Source organism: Protopterus annectens, chromosome 6.part0, assembly GCF_019279795.1.
Source record: "Protopterus annectens isolate FY-2018-M chromosome 6.part0, PAN1.0, whole genome shotgun sequence".
Classification (NCBI taxonomy): Eukaryota; Metazoa; Chordata; order Ceratodontiformes; family Protopteridae; genus Protopterus; species Protopterus annectens.
Window position 1 is genome coordinate 804,398,116 of NC_056737.1, and position 20,738 is coordinate 804,418,853.

At 39.2% G+C, this 20,738-nt stretch overlaps 1 protein-coding gene across 1 annotated transcript in view; it reads right to left on the minus strand.

The window, feature by feature from the left end:
• The window catches only part of SLC38A6 (solute carrier family 38 member 6), a 1,040,054-nt gene that overhangs the window by 425,789 nt on the left and 593,527 nt on the right, over positions 1 to 20,738 (minus strand). Inside the window, 1 exon segment of the mRNA XM_044074482.1 lies at positions 9,397 to 9,475. Within this exon segment, the coding sequence (XP_043930417.1) occupies positions 9,397 to 9,475 (79 nt within the window).

Below are 20,738 nucleotides of genomic sequence, written 5' to 3' on the forward strand. Positions count from 1 at the left end.
AATAATATATACCAACCTCAAAATAAACCAAAACAAAACCATCAACATAATTGGATGCTACTTCCCACCTGGCCAAAACATCCCTCCACTAGAAAACCTCATCAGCTGGTCTACCCACCATCTCCCCCAAGAAACTATCATTTTAGGTGATTTCAATATTGACTGGCAATCCTGTTCTGGCAACCATCCAACCCATCATGTAAACCTTCATGGCTTCACCAAATTAGCCCAGTCACCAACCAGGATAAACAAAAACTCCAGCAAGCACACTACCCTGGACTGGATACTAGTCAGTAAGAGCCCCCAGTCATATAGAACAGGCTGCTTATCAGATAGCCTCAGTGAACACTCCCCAACATTCCTACTCAAAAAATACCTATACCAAGCTAAACCTGTCATCTACCGTCAAATACGTAAAAAAACTAAACTTTAACCCACTCACATTCATCTCATCCCTCAAAGAATGTAACTGGCATCCTCTAAAGTACCTCAGTCTAGATGATGCAGTTGAACTTTTTAATGCTACCTTCCTGAGTATCCTTAATTACCATGTCCCCATAAGATTTTCCAGAACCAAAGCACAACCTTCCCCCCATGGCTACAGAAAACCACTAAGTCAGAAATGAAAAACAGGGATAAAGCCTGGGAGCACTGGCGCAAAACCAAAACCCCCTCAACTAGACAGAAATTCCTAGAACTACGCAATAGAGTCAAAAAGCTAATAAAACAGGACAAATTCCAATACTACCAGTCTGCCCTAGACTCCTCACAACACAGCCCCAAACAATTCTGGTCCTCCATAAACTCCATCCTCCACCCAGGTAACGTCAGTACCCCTCCTCCTAACATCCCTCACTCCACAGAAAATATTGCTACCTCATTCAACACACACTTCACCCAAACCATACTATCACTAGCTAAACAACTCAACCCCCTCCCCTCCCTCCATCTGATGCTCTGGCCTACCCAGTATCCATCTTGATAAACCGATCTCTGTCAGAAAGTTACGTTCCCACACTGTGGAAAGTATCACATATAATTCCCCTCCACAAACTAACCAATTACCACCCCATAGCTATTCTCTCTCCACTCTCCAAAATACTAGACAGATGCATACACTCTCAGGTCTCAGACTACCTCCTTACTAACAATCTCCTTTCCAGTACTCAGCATGGTTTCCGACCAAACCATAGCACCACCACTGCCTTACTCTCCTTTACTAACACTATCCTTCAGCATAAAAACAATGGCTATCTCTCCTCTGCTACTTTCCTAGACCTATCTAAAGCGTTTGACATGGTCCCACACAAACAGCTCATCTCTGTCCTCAATAACCTAACATTCTCTCAATCAGTCACCAACTGGTTTCAGAATTACCTGTCTGACCGCCAACAATCCGTTGTATGGCAGAATGACATATCTCCCCAACTACCTGCCTCCATAGGAGTTCCCCAAGGATCCATCCTTGGACCCCTATTCTTCTCTGTTTACACCAATAATCTAGCCTCTGCCACCAAACATGGCACACTCATACAATACGCAGATGACTCAACCATCATCTGCTCAGCCCAGTCTATACCCAAACTGCAAAAAGTCACACAGGAAGCCTTTTCCTCTGTTAAACTTGGTTATCCGATGCCCAATTAATACTCAACCCAAACAAAACTAAACTACTCATCTTCCAACCCACCAAACATACTCAAAACAACTCTCACTTTAACATCACAGCTAAAGACAACACCACTATATACCCAACTGAACACACCAAATTGCTAGGAGTGGAAATAGACAATAAACTAAAATTTGACATTCACATATCCATGACCATAAAAAAAGTCCACAAAAAACTAGGAGCGTTATACAGAAATAAGCAATTTCTCACCAAAGCAGCAAAGATTTCAATAGCAAATTCCCACCTTATCTCCACCCTACTTTATGCCTCTCCAATATATACCAACCTAAGGCAATGCGATCTAAACAATCTAGAGACCTGCTACAACAAAATCGCCAAATTCGCCACAGGGGCATCCTACCGTAGTCACCACTGTCTCTCACTTGCTGAACTGGGCTGGCTTGAACTCCCTCACTACCTTCAGTGGTATCAACTCTTACTCGCCCACAAACTAGTAAACCATCCACTAAATGTCCCATCCCTCCAGAATTTATTCCAACCTTATCGCACCACCAGACCACTAAGATCCAGCAACAAAAATCACTTGCAGATCACTAAAGCCAATAACTCTGCTGGTGAAGCACTATTCTCTTGCACCATAGCCAAATTATGGAACTCCCTTCCACCCACAATTACCTCCATACCATCATGCACTCACGTCAAAACTTTACTAAAAGCGCACCTAAAAACATGCTGGCTATGCCCTTGCAACTCCAACTCTAATATCACCCACCCCATCCAACCACTACCTTTCTTTCCACTCCACTAACTACCTTGATTATAGCAAGCTCAGATGCTCATAAGCCTAGTACTTATACAGCAGGAACTTCTCATTGTAACATTTGTTAATGTCTGTTATGTACTTCACAGATAAAGATTCTAGTTGTCTACTGATGTACTATGTTCTTCATCTGTAAATATGTTGTAAGTAATTGCTATGTTAAATTGTTAATCGCTATGTAATCCAATGTAACTACTATCTGTTTATTTTAACTGTGGAGCTTTTCTCCCCGGGCCTCCGCTGAAAATGGACCTACGTCCAGTCAGACACTCCCGGTCAACAAATGTAAATAAATAAATAAATAAATAAAAATAGAGTAGAAGGAATCAGATCCAAAAATTAATAGGTGGCTTTTAACAGAACATGTGGTAGTGACGTATCTGAATAAGAAACCTTCTATGCAGTGGAAAAAGAACACAAGGATGTGTGAAGAGACAGAGATGAGACAAAAGGATTAATAACAAAACAAAAATTAATGGATGGAGGCACACAAAGAACTGTATACAGATGCAAGATGAAGAGAAGGGTGAATGAGAAATTATGGGATAAGAAAGCAAAGCTTAAGTTGGAGCAGCAAAATCTGATGAATGAGAAAAAGCATGATCATTAATGGGGGTTTTAATGGAGATTATATAAATTGACAGAAATGGGTACTTAGTAAGAGGGGAGTAAGGAGTTGCGCCTCAATGCAAACTATGTGAACTGAGAGCAAGTAGGCTGACAATAACAGAAGCTGTGATAGAGATGGTCAAAAGAGTTGAACTTGATCTAAACAGATTAAGTGCAGCAGAGGGGGTTAATGGTTAAGAAAAAGTGGATAATTATAATAGAGAAGACAGTATTATGTAATGGACAGGTGGGGAAGTGCAGAAAGTAACATCTGGTGGTGCAAACATCTGTTTTATTTGAAAGTGGCAGACTTTTGAGATAGAAGAAAAGGTTGGGGAAAAAGGATGGAAGACATTAGAAATTAATACTGTACTCACCAGATCCAAATGTATTACTGGAGAGTGAAGAACGACTAAAGAGGGGAGGGAAAATATGAAGATCAAAAGCTGCCCTGACCAGCTGCGGTTGGAAGGTACTACATAGGTGATATGAGAGAAAGAAGGCAGTACTGTGTAAGCAGCACCATGGAAGAAAGATTACGTGAAAAGATGGGAGACAGCAAGAGCAGAAAGAAGGACTTGGCAAAAGAGGAGAAGGTGATAAAAAAGGCAGTACGTTGAGAGAAAGAATGAAGAGGAAGTGGAAAGCCATATAAGACGGAAATGGCTATATATCTGACTCTGTTCTCACCAGATTCTGTGAAGTACAAATGATGCTAACGGATCTATTGCTCTAGCCACCTTAATATTTACTTATTTTATTTTTATTTGTTTTGCTTTTTACTACTAGGATAGCCCAAGTGGGCAAATATCCATTTTCAGTGGAGGTCTGGGGAGAAAAGCTCCAGCAAATACACATACTTGTTACAACAGAAAATATTACATAAAAAGAAAAATTACAACAGTGCAGTGCATTATTTACGGCAAATAAAGGATAACTATTTGTACAGCACCCACATTACACAATTTACCATGCTATGCATATACACACAATAAATTAGATTATAAAAGTGAGGTCTGATAGTACACAGGTGGAAAGATGAGAGAAATGGATAACACAGGGAAAATGTAAAGATTAGCTATTAAGTGAGAAAGTGATGCTCGTCTACACTGGGAATACATAACAGAAGGTTCAGACAGGAGATGCAGAAGTCAAGAATAACAAAAATAATAAGGATCTGGGAAAGTTAAGTGACAGGAAAGAGGGCATTAGCCTAGTGGGACTAACCCAGTAAAAAGGGTAAATAAAATATGCAAGTAGCTAACTTGGAATAAGGTTTCAGTAAGAGGAGGAAAGGCAACAAGGAAATAAAGGAATTACATGAAAGGGGAAGGGAAGCAGCAAGGAGCTACTGTTTGCAGCAAGTTGTGATGGAGAGCGAAGAAAAACAGCTATTAGAGACAGAAAGAGTTAAAGATGGCTACAGACTTCAATCTACTCCAATCAGATTACAGAGCAAGTTGCAAAGTACTGCAGAAGCTGTTCTGAATAGAAGGCGATGTGAGCTGATAAACAGAAGGTTAAGTAGCAGAAGAGGAACAGAGATGAAAGAGTCCAGAGATCTGAAACTGTTCTCCAGGTACAATGAAAGAAGGAAGGAAAGGGGTTTTGTATTACCTGCTAAAGTGTAGGTATACGGATTAGTAAACATCAAATGGGACAACAATGTGTGGTTAATGAAGAGTTGTATGCAATAATGTACAAAAGAGGGGAAATGAGTTAGGAAGAGGAGAAAGTGAAAAAGTGTGTTCTTATATGAGTGACTTTGATATTCACAAAATAAGGAATAATTCAGTGAGGGAGGTTAAAGTTTTCAGTTGAAGGTGTTATGAGGGAGCTGATTGCAGAATTGTACATGGAAAGGCTTTTGTGATTTATGGCTAGACTGTAAAGGATAACTGCTCTGCCTTTCTAGACATTAGCTTTATGTGTGTCATAATTATTTAAAACATCTAGACAAAGCACTATTTATAAATATTTTATGTAACCTGTGCTATTGAAAAAGAAGGATTCTGAGCTCATAAATGTATCTGTTATTTAATAATCTGCTAAGCAGTTAAAGTGATCCCTGCAATCATCTTTTAAGCTACAACCAGTCACAATAACAAATTAAATACATGGGCAACTCTAGAATGCACAGTCAACTACAATGTCTGTGCGAGTTCAAATAAACTGTAGCATCTAGAATATTTTTGTTTCATCTGTAACTAACCCCAGCTTTAATTTTGTATCCTTTTACGAATGTCAGAAACTTATACTCTGTCCCCATAACATAGTCTATAACTTAGTCCAAACATACAGATTAAAATAGAGTTAAAAATTCAGGTTACAATTCAGTTTAACATATAACCATTTAAGCTAACAATACATACTTACCAAAGCCTAAAGAAACACTTGGAGTCAGTGTTAGCCCTGCTCCGCTCCCCTCCCTGCCCCCCAATTCTCACCCATCCCCCACTACTTCTACCTTTATTCTAACCCCTAATCACCTGACCAGTAGTCCAACCCCTAATTCCTTAACAACTAGCCCAACCCACTCATCCTACCTCCCCCCATCTTCCAATCCAATTACATCCACCACTGATTCCACTCACAACAACACATTCACAGACAACACACCTCCAACCTCACACACAACTAACCAGGAATCCTAGTTGTACTACTCACTCATAGTAGTATCATGTTACCCACACTCACATCCCTATCACTAGCTCTACTATCGCTAACCTTTCTAACTTCCTTACAAACAGACCTACCACTGCACAACTACTATCACACTACCCACACTAGCCCACCCTCTCAAACCCACTCACACTTCTACATCTGCCCCACAATCATAAATCTTACAACTACATATCACTCACTAACAAAAATGACACCATCTCACCATACTAAGAAAAACACACATAGACCAAGCTCACAAACAATTAATATTAAAAAGCACATACTGACACTCCTACAAACTCTCCAAACCTCTGGTGACATTCACCCAAATACAGGTCCCCTCTCAGCCAGACAAACATCTGACCTGCTGATCCTAAATCTCAACATAAGAAGTATTACCAACAAGCTAACAAACCTACATGCATTTATATCCCACTACAATCTTGATGTACTCACCATTACAGAGACATGGCTTAAATCCAGTATCCAAGAGGAAGACTTTCTCCCCCCCCCCCCCCCAGGGTATAATACACTTAGATCTGACAGAACAAACAGAAAAGGAGAAGGAGTAGCCATTCTCTTTAAAAACACCCTTAACCTCCAGCTCCTGCACATCACACCACCCACTTTTCAAAATGCTGAAGTCCTATTTTCTGTCCTATCAATAAGAAACACCAAGAAGATCAATATAATATGCTGGTACATACCTCCAGGCAACAACTCACTCATAATAGAAGACATCCTACGCTGGACAAAGGACAATCTACCTCAGGAAACAATCCTACTAGGAGACCTTAACACCAACTGGGCAGCCTGTAACTCCAGCAGCCCCTCTACACATATCAATCTATATGGGTTCTCTCAACTAATTGAAGAATCAGCTAGAATAGATAAGAAAACAAAGAAAGAATCCATACTGGACTGGACACTAACCAACTATCCCAAACAAAACTATACAGTAGGCTGTCTCCCAGATGACCTAAGTGATCATCTCCCCACCTTCCTACTCCACAAACACTCCCAATCACCCCAAATCAGTAGTCTACAAACTTGTACGAGATGACCGTAACCTTACCGCACAATATCTAAATACTGTCCTAAGCCACTGCAACTGGGAACCACTACAGACACTTGGGTTAGACCAGGCAGTAGACTACTTCAATACTACCTCCTCTAACATCCTTAACAGTCTAGCTCCCAGCAGAAAGATCAGAGTTAAAGCCAACTACGCACCCTGGCTAAGTAGGGACACCTCAGCCTTACTAAAAGCCAGAGATAAAGCCTGGAAAATCTGGAAAACTGACAAAACCCCTAGCTCCAGGCAATACTATCAACAGCTTAGAAACAAGGCCAAGGCTGAATTCAAAATAAACAAACAAAACTATTTTCTAAGCACAGAAAGGAAATATTAAAATAATCCACACAAATTCTGGCATGCCATTAACTCCCTACTAAAGCCAGGCAAAACCAGTACTCCAGCACCCAGATCTACTAACAATACCCTAGACATAGCTTCTCAATTTAATAACCATTTTACTAAACCCATCTTAGCCCTGTCCAGTCGAATAACCAAAAACAATCTACCTCAATCACAACCCAACCTATCCCACATCACCCCCTCTTTCAGCCTTTCACCAGTGCCTCCTCAACTATCAAAAAATTCCTCCTAAAACTAAAGCCAACCACATTGGCAGCTGATAACATACCTGCTGCATACCTAAAAATGGCTAGTGACTCCCTATCATATCCTGTCTCCATCCTAATCAACCGCACCATACTAGAATCCTACATACTCAAACTCGGGAAAGTATCTCACATCACTCCTCTCCATAAAGGAGGTAACTCCTACGACTTCTTCAACTACCGACCTATTGCCATTCATTGTCCCCTTCACAGGAACGATAAATATGTATCAGCCATTTTCCTAGACCTCTCAAAAGCATTTGATATGGTCTCACACTCCATTCTACTAGACTCACTAACATCATTATCCTTCACCTCCTCTACTGTAGCCTGGTTCAGAAGCTACCTATCTGACAGGCAACAATCAGTCCAGTGGAAAGGAACTCTGTCTACACAACTTCCAACCACCATAGGAGTCCCTCAGGGCTCTATACTGGGCCCACTATTGTTCTCTATTTTCACAAATAACCTCAATAGTTCTACACAACATGCCACACTCATACGATATGTGGATGATTCAACCCTGATCTGCTCCGCCTCACCTCCCACCAGCCTACATACACTCACTCAAGATACCTTTAACTCAGTAGAAAAATAGATACCAGGTATCCAACTAATTCTAAATTTCAAAAAGGCAAAACTGCTATTTACCCCTAACAGATCAAACCCACCCCCCTCTCCTTTACCACAACATCTAAGGACAGCACCACCATTTCCTCTTCTAACCACACCAAACATCTGGGCATTGAAATAGACAATAATCTCCACTTTGATGTTCACATCTCATATACCATAAAACTAGTACACAAAAAGCAAGGCTCCCTATAAAGGCATAAGTCCTTTCTCACACAAAAAGCAAGAGTCATTCTTGCACAAAGCCACATCCTCTCAACTCTATTATACACAGTACCAATCTTTACCCAAATCAGACAATGTGACCTAGACAGACTAGAATCATGCTACAGTAAAATAGCCAAGTTTGCTACTAACTCAACCTATAGAACCCATCACTGTGCTGCACTAAAAGAACTAAAAAGGCTTGAGCTACCACAGCTACTTAACTATCGCCAGCTGGGCACAGCCTACAATATTCTCAAACGTCCTGAAAAAAAAACCTCATTAACCAAACTACTTACTTGTCTATGCTGCAAACCAGAACCTAAGATCTAGTGAAAAATCTCTCCTCTCCATCACCAAGGCTAACAATAGTGCAGGGAAAGCGCTCTACTTCCAGAAACTGGAACTCTCTTCCCCTATCCGTGTCCACTGCCTCTTCCACATCCATATTCAAAATCTCCCTCAAATTGCATCTTCTTAGTACCTGGTTATGCCCTTGTATCACATAACCTTACCCACACTGCTATTAACTCCCCAAACTCCTCTCTGATCACATGCTGGATCTCTGATTCCCTCTAGGCTTGGTCATCTGAAAGGGTACTTTTAACTGTAGAATCTTACTTGATATATTTTTTTCTCTTACCAATGTATAACTGACATTGTCTTTTTACCTATGTTCTATATCTTCTTTTACCTGGAGTGTTTTATTAATGTTATATATTACTATGCTCAGCATACATGATGAAAATTGTTTTATGCAGTATGCTGGATGTACTGTAACTGACATTGTCTTTTACCTGGAGTGTTTTATTAATTTCTTGTTATATTACTATGCTCAGCATACATGATGTAACCTGTTTTGTGTATTACGCTGGATGTACTGTATTTGTATAACGACGCTGGAGCTTTTCTCCCCGGGCCGCCACTGAAAATGGACCCGGTCCAGTTGGAATTTCCCGGTTAATAAATGTAAAATAAAATAAAATACCTCTGTAATATGCTTAGGATGGGTCTGTATCTGGTGACGTAAAAATTAACTGAGTATTGAAATTAATTCCTGCAAAGGCAGTAAGAAAATGCATTTCCCTATTACAAATATAACCAAATTCTTTATACAATGACCAGACAATATTAGAGTACAATTACTTACCCATTATGGTCACCATGAAGAAGCCCAGCAACGGTAGCAGGCAATTCAGATTTGATGATTAACATGTAGGTTGACATAGCTGTAAAAAGACAAACAGTTAGTGACTGTATGCCTACTGAAGTTCTCTTTTTAACTAAATTTCCTAGATGTGCTGTCTTAGCAGTAGTTTTAGTGAAACATATAAAAGGAAGACTCAACACTCTTGTCAAGTTTTATCATCACAAAAATTGCAGTTGTCTAAGGTACTTTACCATAACAGTAGATATTTGAGAAAAGGTCTACGTAACATTTGTATCTACCCAGCTTATGTTCTTCTCCCTCTGCCCAGAGTTTTTGTCAGCTGTATCCTTATCCCCATGAAAAACAGCATGGATCTTACACAGTTACTTCATGGAATCATGGATGGTATGTGAGGTGTTTACATACAGCCTGTGTTACTAGGCATTTTCTTCTGTTTTTTTTTTAGTCCTTTCTAACCCTCATAGGGAAGTGTGTTTTTAGTAAAAAAAAAAAAAAAAAAAAAAAAATGCACCTGCCCTTTGTACAACAAATATTTTTATAACCATGCAACTATTAACTGTGAATATTCTAAACAATCAGGTTACAAAAAAAATGTATACTAAGCCCTATATTTGGATGGAGAAAGGGTTGCTGTACTGTCACAGTAACCTTTCCTTCAAGATAGCTGAGCTGCATGAGAAGGTCATAGTAGCTGATGTTCAAGTACAAGAAACATTAATGTAGCATGAATAATTATCCACTGGAATTAGTCATTTAGCTAAAGGCAAATGACCAGCTTTCCAGTGGGAACTTCCAGATCTTTAATCGACATACTTGGTGAGATGGACTCCTCCTTTATTCCATGATGTCAGTCTGATGCACGGCTAAATGGGGGTAGGGGTTTAGTTTGCACCATTTTTTTCAATTCCTTCTTAGCTAAAATTAATCTGTAATGTCCTACTGGGGAAAAGGATTTCCTGCCCCTGGCCTCTCCTTTGAATGTCCCTTTAGATCTACATCTTATGAGAAGATGGTGTTTTTCCAGAATGAAGGAAGATGGCCAGTATTTACCAGAGCTCCCTTGTATACGTTTGTGTGTGTGTGTGTGTGTGTGTGTGTGTGTGTGTGTGTGTGTGTGTGTGTGTGTGTGTGTCTGTGTATGTATAGACAGAGAGACAGTAAACTCAGATGGAGTGTCACTTGCACCATCTTCCCAGATCCTAAGGGATAAAAAAAAAATATGAAGAACAACAGGGGGAGGAGGAAGCCTGTCCTTCAGCACTTATCCTTATACTTAATTTCCTGTTACAGGGAGTTACTCATACTAGTGTGCTCTGTTCACCGCAGGTATTACTGGTGCAGTATGAATAATTACCTATGGGAAGAATATTAAAGCAGAAGGGTGCAGCGAGGACGAGACTGTCATAGTATGCTATGAAATAATACAGTAGCAGATACCTGTGGGAAGAATATTAAAGCAGAAGGGCGCAACGAGGACGAGACTGTCATAGTATGCTATGAAATAATGCAGTAGCAGACTCTGCCCATCTCCTAGATTATGCATTCAACTTGCAGCAGTTGGAAAAAGTATCAATTGGTGTCCAGGTCCTGGCTTCACAAATGCCATGGACTGGCATATTCATAAAAAAGCTGCTGTAGTGAACACTACACTGATAAAACAGGTCCTTAATGGGTACCTCAGAGACTTCCGAATATTAACATAAAAAGGTGAAACTGTTTCACAGTCAATTAGACAGAATTTACTTGAAATTGTCCTACCTTTTTTCCAGGCATGAAATGCACAAAAAAGGATAATCAGTCTGCATGACATCTGTGGTTCTCAAGATACAGTCCATCAGCTGTGTATGAACATCCAACAAATGCAATATTGTTCTCCCTTATTCTTTGGGTTACGCTAAAGGCAACAATTGAAAATTATCTTTCAACCAGACCATTCACACAACTTTAAACATGAAAAAGGATAGATTTAGAGACCAAACCTGTCCCTATGGATGACTGCATGAGGCTCCTTACACATTATGTCCTATAATTCAGTTATTCGAACTAATGTGACAGCCAGGAAGAGCAAGGTTTTTCAGTATAAAATTTTGACAGCCACTGAGAAACTTAGTTCAAGAGGAGCTGGGGTTAGCTTTTAAATTAGAAAATTAAAATCCCATGGAAGAAGCACTGATTTCCTAAGGGATTTCAAATCCAAAATCCCTTTCAAGAACTGCTTCACTACTGCCAATACTGAAGTGGGTCCAATGCGACATATGGTACAGCAGCTGAAAGGTGTACCCTGATAGAAACCGAAGAATGGAGCAAGAGCTAATTGATTCACCTTGATACAGTCGTAAAATAATCCTCAACTCCTCCTCTAGATACCAAAGGATATCAATCTCCCTTGTGCTATGAGAATTTTTCCTTTTGAAGAACACCATCAGGAAAAAAAAAGTACTTTTACTAGGTAAATAACACTTCCTTTTACAGGGTTTTCTGGCCTCACAGAGAATGCACAGCACTTCTAATAACTTGTTCTTGAAGGTATCAGGGTGAGAGAATTCAAGTTGCGAGCCTGAGTCTCTTCAGGATGAGGAGTACCCACACCTCTCAAATGTCCACATTTTCACAGAATGTCCAGATTTTTGCCTGACATTTTTGTTCTGTTCCACATGAAATTTGTGCTTTTCTGGCAAATCTTTGAGGATATAAGTGACTAAATAATGGCAGATATTTGAGTTTCAGACTTTTTATCTTCCAGAAAATGCATGCAACTGCAAAACCTTTTATTTGATCAACTTTCTAAGTTTATAACAGCAATATTTAAAATCTGTCCCTATTTTGGAGTCATTGATCCCGATTACTTTTGGCACTGTCCATATTTCTTGGGTTAAGAGGTATGGGTGCACTATAATCCCCATCTTCCTGTGCTATGAAAGCAGCAGAGGACCACCTCTGGCTTGTTGAGCTAACTTGGAGAACCACATCAGTGCACTATAAATCCTGTTTTCCTGGATTAGAAGGCTACACTGCTGTCAAAGCAGCAGAGGAATGCCCTTGGCTTGTTGGGCTAACTGGGAGCACCACAATGGCCTTGGTCACAGGAGAGACTGTCAGCAGGAGCTTATCCCTGACTGTTCTGATCTTTTTTTGTAGTCTTGGGATCAATGGCATGAGAGAAATGCACACAGAGGTGCTACTATCCAAGGGACATCAAAAGTATACACTAGCCATGACTTATTTCATGGAAACTGAGGTTAAAGCTATTCCAGTTGGTAATTACTCTTTGAAGCAAAGAGGTCTAGCAGAGGAAGACCATGTTCTTATATCAATAAATGGAAATCTTTGAGGTTCAGCTTTCATTCATGGCTGTTAAGTCTGGTCCTGCTTACTTTAGTTGCCACTGTGAAATGGGATGATGGTAAGAGGCATGAAAATACAATCCTAGCTGGGAAGCCATTTCTCATGACATCACATCCAACCTGCAAAGTGCCCTCTTGCTTATTTATGTATCATGTCACCTTTAATGTTGTCTACGAAAACTCTTACAGTCCCCCTGCTTACAACAACGACCTGAATGCTCTTAGGGTCAAGATCAGGACCGACAACAACTTTAGACTGGAATATTTGTGCATCACACATTGCTCCACACTCCTTGAACTCTGAACTATGTTAAATGCACCCATAAGTAAGTCTGCTGCATCTGTAGTTAGAGTTGGTATCTTCTTGGAATTTCCTTCAGCATGTTCAGACTGCAGTTCACTTATTGGGCCTGTCACTCATCTAGCCAGGATGTAATAGATGGGTCTTTGTGGTTTCTGTTCAAGCAGTTTTATTATGTACAAACACATCAGGATAGAGACTTAATGACTTTAACTTAGATAAACTTATATACAAACTAGCTATTGCAATCATACATGCTCACTCTCTGGCTCCACTCTCAAAATGACACTGAAGCTAGTACGTGCTGGTTATTTATATGCACGTTCAATCCTTGAAACACTTCTTAAAGATACAGCACACACACTTTGTTCTACATCCTCCCTCTTTGAGAAATAGGTCATGCAATACTGACAACATCACTTGACATGCAATCAATACAAATAATTCTTTGTCATGCAATTATACAGAACTAGTTACACATATACAATTATGTCCAGGTCGCTGTGTATTTCACACTAGGTCTGGAAATACGACCAAATCATGTGACATAAAATTTAGAATTAGATTTAGCAAATGGGACTGTTTATACGGAATGTTCAACCGTAGGAACATCATGGAATTCATCAGGAATGGAAGTAGAAGTTAAGACACGTTCTGCAACAGGATTATTGTCTGGATTGCTCTGAGATCTAGAGTGTGTATCACAGGAACAATGCTGCGATATCGATTCTGGTACAGGAAGAAGATGTCTGCGATTTCTCCTGTACTCCACATCCTCAGATTCTGCAAAGTAGGATCTCGGCTCAGAACATATACCTGTTACTTGACCAATCCAGTCGAAACCTTCCGCCGTTTGTATCCTCGCTGTCTCTTCTTCTTTCAATGGACAAAGAAATCTGCTCGATTTATTATAACTGGACTTCCGGAAAGAATGATTCCTGAATAATTGGGCTCTAAAGGTTCTGTTGTTCTTAGCTTTAGGCCTCAACAAACTGGCACTAATAGGCAGTGTTGTTCTGGTTTGCCTGGATAGAAGTCTCTGTGCAAGCGATCCAAGTATATCATCATAGGGTATGTTTCTGAGATTAAGTAAATTCAGAAAGACATCGGTATTGTCATGCTTTGACCTTTTAAGTAATTGCTTTGCACTCTATTCCATTTGACTGTGGATATTCTGGACTATTAACATGTACAAAGTCCCAGTCTCTTGCAACTTTCTGAAACAACTGACTAGTAAATTGAGTACCATTATCAGAAACAACTTTGTGTGGACTACCATGGACTGAGAAATGACGTTCCAACTTAGTGACAAATAGCAGTGGGCGTTAGATTGGGTAGTAAATCAAGTTCAAACCAGTTTGGATAAGTCTACCAATACTGAGTAATACTGATTGTTCCACTTGAATACAACTTGACTTAGCTGAAGTGGTTCTCTTTGCAAATGCGGTTTAGTACTATTGCATACTGAACAAGAAGAAAGTACTTTATCAATGTCTTTTACTACAGAAGGCCAAGATACTAGTTTTCTCAACCCTTCTTTTGGTATATTCAGAACCTGGGTGACCACGATGCAAAATTTGGTTATATTCATGTTGCAAGGAAGCAGGAACAACAATTTTAGGACCTTTGAAAATAATACCATCTTCCATCAACATCTCATCTCTGTAAGGAAAATAAGGTCGTACTTCATGTGGTACACTAGATTGCTATCCAACATTAACGTAGTGGTTGAGCTTTTGCAAAAGTGGATCAGTCTTTGTATGATCTCTCAGTTTATCAAATCTCGTGGTAGAAAAATTACGCACTTCCATTACGTCAAAGTCAAAATTCTCTGCGTCAAGCTGTTCCGTTGTATTTCTGGGTGATCTGGATAAGGTGTCAGCCACATAAAGAAGTCTGCCTTTTGTATAGACCATTTTGAAGTTGTACTTCTGCAATTTGAGCATCATTCTTTGTAATCTCTCTGGAGCTGAATGAATAGTAACTAGAGGTAGGTGATCGGTTTCAATCTGAATAGCTGGGCCATAAATATTATCATGAAGCTTTGAACATGCAAATACTATTGCCAAAAGTTCTTTCTCAATTTGAGCATATTACATTTCAGTTTGGGCAAGGGCTCTAGATGCATAGGCTACTCATCTGCTTTCTTGAAGAATAACTGTGCCAAGACAAAATTTTGAAGCATCACAGGTAAGAGTGACTAGTTTACTGACATCACAGTATCTTAATGTAGGTAGGGTGGCAATTTTCTGCTTAAGGTCTTCAAATGCTTTCTGGTGCTGTTCTAACCAAGACCATGTAAGATTTTTGCACATCAGCTCTCTTAAAGGTGCTGTCAAACTCACTAGTCTGGTATAAACCTACCTAAATAGTTGACTATGCCAAGAAAACATCGTACAGCTTAAACATTATCTTGTGCTGACATCTCAAGAATAGCTGCTTGCTTGGACAGGTCTGGTCCCAAGCCAGTGCTGGTAAATAAATGACCTACATATGTAACTTCTGGTACTCTGAATTTGCACTTTAGAGGACTGAGCTTTAAGTTCACTTCATGTGCTTGGTCTAGAACTCCCTTAAGGTTTCTGTAATGCTCTGCTTCACCATCGTCTCCAACCAATAAATCATCAACTATTATGGCACAAGGATAACCTAAAAAACTTTGTTCCATTGCTTGCTGGAAGACTTCACTTGCAGAATTTATTCCAAATGGCATCCTTAGGAATGTATATCTGCCAAGCGGGGTATAGAAAGTAGTCAGTAATGAGGATTTGCTATCAAGCATTACTTGCCAACATGAACTTTTTGCATCAAGACAGAAAAAACAGTGGCATTCGGTATTAGGGCTGCAACTTCCTTGACTGTACGCATTGGATGATGCGGTCTCTTTAATGCTTAGTCCAAATCTCTTGGGTCAATACATATTCTGATTCTGTCTGAGCCTTTTTTGTGGGCTGCTACCATAGACACCCATTCAGTTGGTTATGTAACTGGACAAATTGCACCTTGCTGCAAACATTTTATCCAATTGAGCTTTGACTTTATCCTGCATAGCTATCGGAACTTTTCTTGCTGGTCTGACTACTAGATTGTCCTCTGGATCTCACTTCATAGAATACACAACTGGAATTTGCCTAACTTGTCATTGAAAACATCAGCAAACTCTGAGAAAATGGCTCCAGAAATATTGGAACTAGGTTATGTGCTTATATGATGAACTTTTTTGGTAAAAGAAAGCAGATTTATTCTCAAACTGTTTCCGAGACCCAATAATGACTGCACAAGTCTTCAAACTACATGGAATAACAAGCTGTAACAGTTCCTAGCTCACAACATGAAAGCACTACTGAGCCTTCAGTTTGAATTTCTTCACCTCCATAAGCAACAAGTTTTGCACTATTAGCCACATTGAGTTTTCATTAGCTCTCACCTTAGCAAATGTGTCTGCTGACATAACATTACACTTTGAACCAGTGTCTACTTTGAGCTCGGTGGATTTATCATTGATCTGGACAGTACAAAACACTTTCTTCTTTGCCAACAAATTCACTGCATCAACCTTTTCACCAATTACTGATACACCATCTACGTAGAAAGTATAACTGCAGCTCTCTACATGATAAGCTTGCTTTTTTGAGTGATCCTTCCTTATAACTGTGTGAGATTTACTTGCTTTGCAAAACTTTTGGAAATGGTTCAAGTTTTTACACTTGTGGCATTGCTGACCAAATGCTAATCATTTCTCTCTTTCAGACTAATAATTGGCACCACAACTGCGACAGTTCACAATAAAGCTGGATTTGGGCTTTGTTGATTCACGCTTGTACTGCACTGAGCATGCTCTATTCTTAGAACTTGATGGAAAACTATGTGGTTTCCCAGAGGAACCCACAGGGAATGTAAATGCCATGTGCTTTAGGCCTGCTTTTGCTTGCCATGTGTTGCATGCTGTGTACATTTGCTCTGGAGGCTGCTGAAACCATGCTGTTATCACTCGCAGGCATACTTGTGAGCCTTTCTATAACTTCATGGATTTGACAAATCTCAGTAGTCTTACTCAATGTTAAATCACTATCACAAAGCAAAGTCTTTCTCACAGCAGCACTATTAATACCACACACAAGCCTGTCCTTTATTAACTCATTTTTGAAATCACCAGACATTTTTTAGCTGTGTTCCTCAGGTCAGTAATATAAGTTGCAAAAGTTCCCCCTGGAGTTTGATCTCTTGTGTAAAACAAATGCCTCTCTACTGTAATATTTGTCTGGGTGTTACACATTTCTCTGAATTTGCGCTTCAAACACTCTGTGTCTTCCCTTGATTCAGCCTGTACAACAATATGGTGATTTTCACCTTCTCCCACATATACTGTTGATGCATACACAAATGAATGCTCTCTTACAATGGCCTCTGACCCAGCTAGGTTTAGCAAAATGAATGCTCTGATGCATGCATCTTTGTCAGAATAAGCTGCTTGTATAAAAATATCATACTCTTGCTCAAATATTCTCCAAATCTCTGCAATATTTTGATCAAATACAAATGGTGAGGGCTTTCAAAATCTATCTGCCATTACAAACACATACCAGTGAAGGGTTTTGCAAATATGCATAAACACACACACACACACACACATATATGCATATGCCAGAAATTTATGCCAGTACTCATAACCTTACCGAACAGCACAACAAGACTGAAGAACTGAACTTTGCAAATAAGTTTCTCAGACACTGTAATACTCTTGAAATCTTTGTACTGCAAAAGTCACCCCTTATCAGTGTAAGAAACATTTCAAAATAACTGCACTATGCGAATGAACTGGGCAAAAGAAGCTCAGAGTAAGAAGCATTTTGAAGTAACTGCACTCTGTGAATAAACAGTACATGGCACACTGAAACTTCTGCCAAATGGTGGTACTTTGCTAGATAATTCTTTACAGTACAAGAAACACTATGTAATGACAGCACTTTGCAAATAGACACACCTAGCACAATAAACTTTTCGAAATAGCTGTATTTTGACTGTACTTCATGAAATAGTTGCACTTTGCACACAATTAAACTCTTTGGAATACATGCACAGTAATAAGCACACACCGTTAGCACTTTTACACACTTTGAGATACTTCGAATAACTCTAGTTATGCCCCGAATACAATATGAAGTAGTAGTTATGCCAAAATACAGTACTTTGCCAAAAACATGCAGTCACCTTGCTTTATTTATGCTTAATGTGCACTTTTCACTCTTATTATATTAGTTTTGCTTGTTTAATCTCTATTCATGTCCAATGTACTTTTCTTGTGCTCGTTTAACTCAAAACATGCCCATTTTGCTTTAAACATGCTCTTTTTGCCTTAAACATACTTGTTTTGCAATTCTGAGGTAATTCCAAACCCCTTATGTGCTTTTCTGATAATCATTTTATCAAATATCTTAATTTTAAACATTTCATTTAATTAATAAACTTCTGTGCCTCTTGCTTGCTTAATAATGCAGTCTGCGCCCTTGTAATGCTCCGTTTTATAAAATAAACTGTTCATGCATGTTTTCATTACCTTTGATTCTTTTCTGGCCCTTTTTCACTCTTGTTTCTCTTAGTTTACCCTTCACTGTTAACTCTGCACCTTGTAACTCTGGAAAGCAGTCTCTGGAATCCCGGTTCTGACACCATGTCGCTCGTCTAGTCAGGATGTAATAGACAAAGTCTTTGTGGGTTCTGTTCAAGCAGTTTTATTATGTACAAATACATCATGATTGAGGCTTAATGACTTAGATAAACTTATATACAAAGTAGCTATTGCATTCATACATGCTCATTATCTGGCTGCACTCTCAAAATAGCACTGAAGCTAGCACATGCTTGTTATTTATATGCACATTCAATCCTTGAAATGCTTCTTAAAGATACAGCACACACACTCTGTTCTACAGGGCCCATCGAAAGAACTACCTACTGATGAAAGGGATCAGTGTGATGATCTTGTGTTGAAGGTGGCTGTGCTGTTGTCATGAGGTGTTTTCTAACATGTTTGTCACACCAACAAAAGCTAGCAGCAATCTTGTGTACTTAATAAAGCCAGGTGGGTAATAACTCTATTTATATCACCTTTAAAATTAAAATACATCTCTAGCGATGGTAACTGTGTTTTGTTAAGTAACAGGCTTCACAATTTCATAAAATAGCTTTACCATTAACATAGTGACCTTGACTTAGTTAATCCTGATGCTGGGTTTTCTCTTCACTAAAACTAACTTCATAGCCAGCTTTAGTCACCAGCAATACCCATGGTTGTAGGAGACTCCCTTGATTATCCATAACTGCATTGGAACCCCACAATTGCTGCTACTGGTTGGGGAAAAATGAGGAGAAAAAAAAAGTTATTCACTTTCTGATTACTTTCTTTATCCAAAACAGAGTTGTAATACGACCCTATTAAGATAAAGCCAGTAATCAGTGAATGAACATGGTAAGTGCAAGAGATCGGCAGTCCTGAGTGACCAGTCTCAGTGCATACCCTGGATTTTAAGAACTGATGCTTCCAATCTTCAGGGATGGTTATCTCTTTTAGAGTGTTTTATAAATACTGGCACAACACCAAATACCATAATTCCCAACTTCTTTGCACAGGAATTCTAGGCAAACCCAAAAATAACAGCAGAATAAAGGCTCAAAATCAGGAACATTTTTAAAATAGTGCTCTAGTTCAGCTCCCTATTGAAATGTCGGCACTTGAAATGCAGAGTGCTGAAAAGCTGAAAAAAAAAAGACTGAAAACCCAGAGAAGGGTGAATCTCAGAAATTACTCTTCTCCTTAAAACATTTTTTTTTGGGGGGGATCCTCTCAAACTTATATATACCTACTCTGAGATCACCATACCTCAGAGAAAAGGGAATATTCTGAGAAATGGCATCTCGGACTTAACATATACATTAAGTCTGTTTCTTCAGCCATTAAGTCTCTGCATTTTGGAACTCAATCTAGCAGATCCCAGCATTTCAAATGTGTAGCTCAATGTGTGTGTGTATGTACCTTTAAGAAGCTATCCAAGGGCTTGCACAAGTGTGTATAAACACTGAGCACGTGCAAGTCTGACTGCCATTTTGTAGTAAGCTATTGAGATGTAAGCATGTATGTATGTAGGGTCTGCTGTTAACCAGGTTGTTTATATTTTATGATGCTGCTATCCATCTTGATGTGCTTCTGTGTATTAAAGCATCTAAAAGAAATACCCAGCCAACTTGTCATCTATGTTAGAAGGGAACAAGCAACAAAATGGTTACCCTCAATTTTACTTAGTTAATAGAATAATGCAAAATGATTCAACACACATTTTTGGACAATAAGAAGTATGGAACGCTGAAGTATGGATTCACTGACAGTCTATAATCCTAAATGATTTACCAGGAAACCAAACTTTTTATGAGGTACATAACAAAACTGCAAGACAAAAACAGGGACAGTGACAAGTATGAATTACTCATCAATGAAGTAAATACAGAAGACAAAAGGAATAATAATACCAACGTGGTCCAAAGGTCTAGGAAAGGCAAAACCATATAGCACTGTAGAAAAAGCCAAACAGACCACCAAGGCTACACAGATAAGAAAATAGTACAGCACTAATAGTCCAAAAGCACAAAGGACATAGTCCACTTCAATTAAAAACTAAAAC